The 3,275-nt window shown below is 50.4% G+C and overlaps 1 protein-coding gene across 1 annotated transcript in view; it reads right to left on the minus strand.

The window, feature by feature from the left end:
- Positions 1-3,275, minus strand: part of PLCG2 (phospholipase C gamma 2) — a 134,258-nt gene that overhangs the window by 52,334 nt on the left and 78,649 nt on the right. The window contains exon 13 of the mRNA XM_003791302.3: positions 1,954-2,122. Within this exon, the coding sequence (XP_003791350.2) occupies positions 1,954-2,122 (169 nt within the window). The remainder of the gene's footprint in view (positions 1-1,953; positions 2,123-3,275) is intronic.

Raw genomic sequence — 3,275 nt, forward strand, 5'->3', positions numbered from 1 at the left:
CCCCCCAATTTATGTTGAAATCTAATCCCCAGTGTGAGGGTGTTAGGCGGCAGGGCTTTTGAGAGGTAACTTGATCATGGAGGTGATGCCCTCCTGAAAGGGATTAGTGCCCTAATAAAAGTGGTCCCAGAGAGCTGCCTCACCCCTTCCACTACGTGAGAACTCGGCTAGAAGTTGGCAGTCTAGGCTCGGTGCCTGTGGCTCAAGTGGCCAGCCACATACATCTGAGCTGGCGGGTTCAAATCCAGCCTGGGGCCCGCCAAACAACAATGATGGCTGCAACCAAAAAAACAGCCAGGTGTCGTGGCGGGCACCTGTAGTCCCAGCTACTTGGGAGGCAGAGGCAAGAGACTCGCTTGAACTCAGGAGTTGGAGATGGCTGTGAGCTGTGATGCCACAACACTCTACCCAGGGCGACAGCTTGAGGCTCTGTCTCAAAAAAAAGAAGTTGGTAGTCTCCAACACAGGAGAGGGCCTCCTGGCACCCTGATCTTGAATCTCCAGCCTGCAAAACTATGAGAAAGTTATTTCTATTGCTTATACAGCAGCCCAAATAGACTAATAGGCCAGGTTAAGCACCTGCTCATCTCCCCCAAGAACTTGCTGGTTGTCTACAGAATCCACCCTCACTCCTTCCATGAGTGGCTGCCCAGCTGGAGACCCCAGATTCCTCTTTTCCTGCAGGTTATGTGACTGAGTACTCCAGCACAGAACCCAAGAGGAAGTGGTATATGCAGCTGACATCCACCTGGCTGCCCTTACAGCTCCCTTCCTATGCGCTGATGTCCAAGACCTCTCCACCAAATAGGGACAGTGCCCTAGAGCAGACAGACAGTCTTCACGACTGTTCCATGGGCCCCTCTGGAATCTGGGGAAGACCACAGACCCCTCTCTCAGAATGTTAACGATGCATAAAGTCATAAGGGAAACCAACCACACTGAAATACAATTATTAAAATACTGAATAAAAATATCTGCAATGTACTAATAGATGTTCTTCTTTATAAACATCTTAAATAAGACCTAGAGGCAGATCTAGTGGCCATCATAACTCGAAAGTAGCAACAAGCACAACATGATTCTGAAATATCTACAATGACTTAAATGTGATATGAAAATACCCGGGACTTCTGCTTCTGCTGGTGACGAAGCCCCAAGTGGCTTCTTGCCAATGCTCGTAATGGGAGGAAATGTGAAGTTTCATATACAGGTTAATAAAAATAAAGACGTAATATTTTCCCCATTAAAATTCACATGGTCTCCTGAATTCTAACTATGGTTTCTCCAGGGGGTCTGTGAAATCCCCCAGTTGAAAAGCCCTGCCCTGGGAGACAGTGGGGCAGGATGTGAGGACCCTGAATCACCTTGTGGCCAGAGAACATTATCCCCCATATGAGGAAGAAATCAACTCTTATATGCTTTAAGCCATTGCATGTCTGGTCTCTTTATCCTCATAATATAAATACCCAGATGTTGCCCTGACATCCCTGGGCACAATCAATTCTCTCTCCCCTGGTGTACCAGGGAACTGGTGTTCTCCCCTGGGAGGCCCAGCCCCATCACAGCGCACAGCCTTTTTTAGCAACTGCCCACCTCCCACACTCAACTAGGAGCTCCCAGGGGCAAGAACAGGGCCTGGTCACTGGAACAGCTCCAGCACCTTGCATGGGCCGGCTCAGGGGTGCAGTGAAGGTTGGCACCTATGGGAACGCATGGCTCTATGCACTCTGCACACCTTCCCCCACGTCATGCTCCTGGTGAGCTGACTGGGGGGGGGCTCCAATATTATCACCAAGGCTGGTGAAGACACACAGGCTCCAGGAGGTTAAATGAGTTGCTCAGGGTGCTGGGACTAGTAAGGGGAGCAGGCCTGAGCCCACGAGTGGGACTCAGAGCCAGAACACTAAGCCACTGGACTCTGAACAATGGTCAGCAGTGCCCGAGGCGGCCTACCTTGATGAGGATCTTCTCCCGCAGCTGGCTGGGTGAGGGCAGCTGGTCGGCACTGGCCTCCGTGGGCTTCATCAGAAGCAGGTCCCCAAACACCTCCTTGAAGGTCTTGGCCATGTGGCGCTGCTGCTCCACACTGCAGTGTTCCTCGATGGACAGGATCACCGGGAAGCTGTGGGTAGCAGAGGCCGGGCAGCTCGGCGAGGGTGCAGGCGCCTGTGATGTCTGCCCGAGCGGCCCCGGAGATGGTGGGACACCGGGTGCTGCTCAGGGCACACCCACCATGCCTGCCCTCCCTGACAGAGCAGACCTCATCCTGGGGGGCCCGGGTGGGAGCCCCAGGTCTCAGAATAGTTCCAATCTGATTCAGGCTTCCCCAACCCCCAGAGTAGGAATTTTCTCAATACTTATCCTTCCATCCTCAAACTCTTGGGCTCAAGCGATCCCCCTGCCTCAGCCTCCTGAGTACTTGGGACTACAGGTACCCACCACAACACTCAGCTGAGTCTTCTATTTTTTAGTAGACGTGGGGTCTCACTCTTGCTCAGGCTGCTCTCAAACTCCTAAGCTCAGGAGATCCACCTGCCTCAGCCTCCCAGAGTGCGGGGATCACAGGATTACAAGCACGAGCCACCACACCCAGCCAACATATCTTTAAGTTACAAAAACAAAAAGGCCCTAATTGTTTTTTAATTTCAAACCTACTGAAAAGATGAAAAGAGATGAAAAGACAGGACAATGAGCACCCATGTGTGTTTCACCTAGAGTCACCCCATGTTCACCCACATATTTTAATATATTTATTTCTTATAAAGTGTATGGGTTTTACATAGTCATATATGATTTATATGTAATTTGTAGATATATACGCACACACATATATGGGCTATTTTATGTGTACATATATGTATTTACACGTGCTGTGTGTCCTTATGTATCACTGGTATGTGTGGACGTACAGTCCATTCTCATCATCTGAGTTATGAGTCCACGAAGTCACCACCAACCCTGATTAGCCAATCCATGAGCCATTGCTACTAAGGGGACATTCGGGGTTAGGGTCTTTTGAGCCTCTGGTCACAACACTGTCTTCAATCAATGAACATATGCCCTTGTTTTATAAGGGTTTCTGCTCAGAGACTCCTTAATTCAGTACCTGCTGTTGACTCATTCCCACCGAGCTCTCAGCAGCAGCCCTGGAACTCGTGCTGAGCAAAGCGTCTCTAACTCACGTTCTCTCCACAAGGCACGTCACAGCCTTCTGCGGCCTTCAGCACTAGATGACGCTTCAGCACTGTGCCTGGGGCCATTTTAAACAGCAAAAC

Source organism: Otolemur garnettii, unplaced genomic scaffold (genome assembly GCF_000181295.1).
Source record: "Otolemur garnettii isolate 467f Iridium unplaced genomic scaffold, OtoGar3 scaffold00047, whole genome shotgun sequence".
NCBI lineage: Eukaryota > Metazoa > Chordata > Mammalia > Primates > Galagidae > Otolemur > Otolemur garnettii.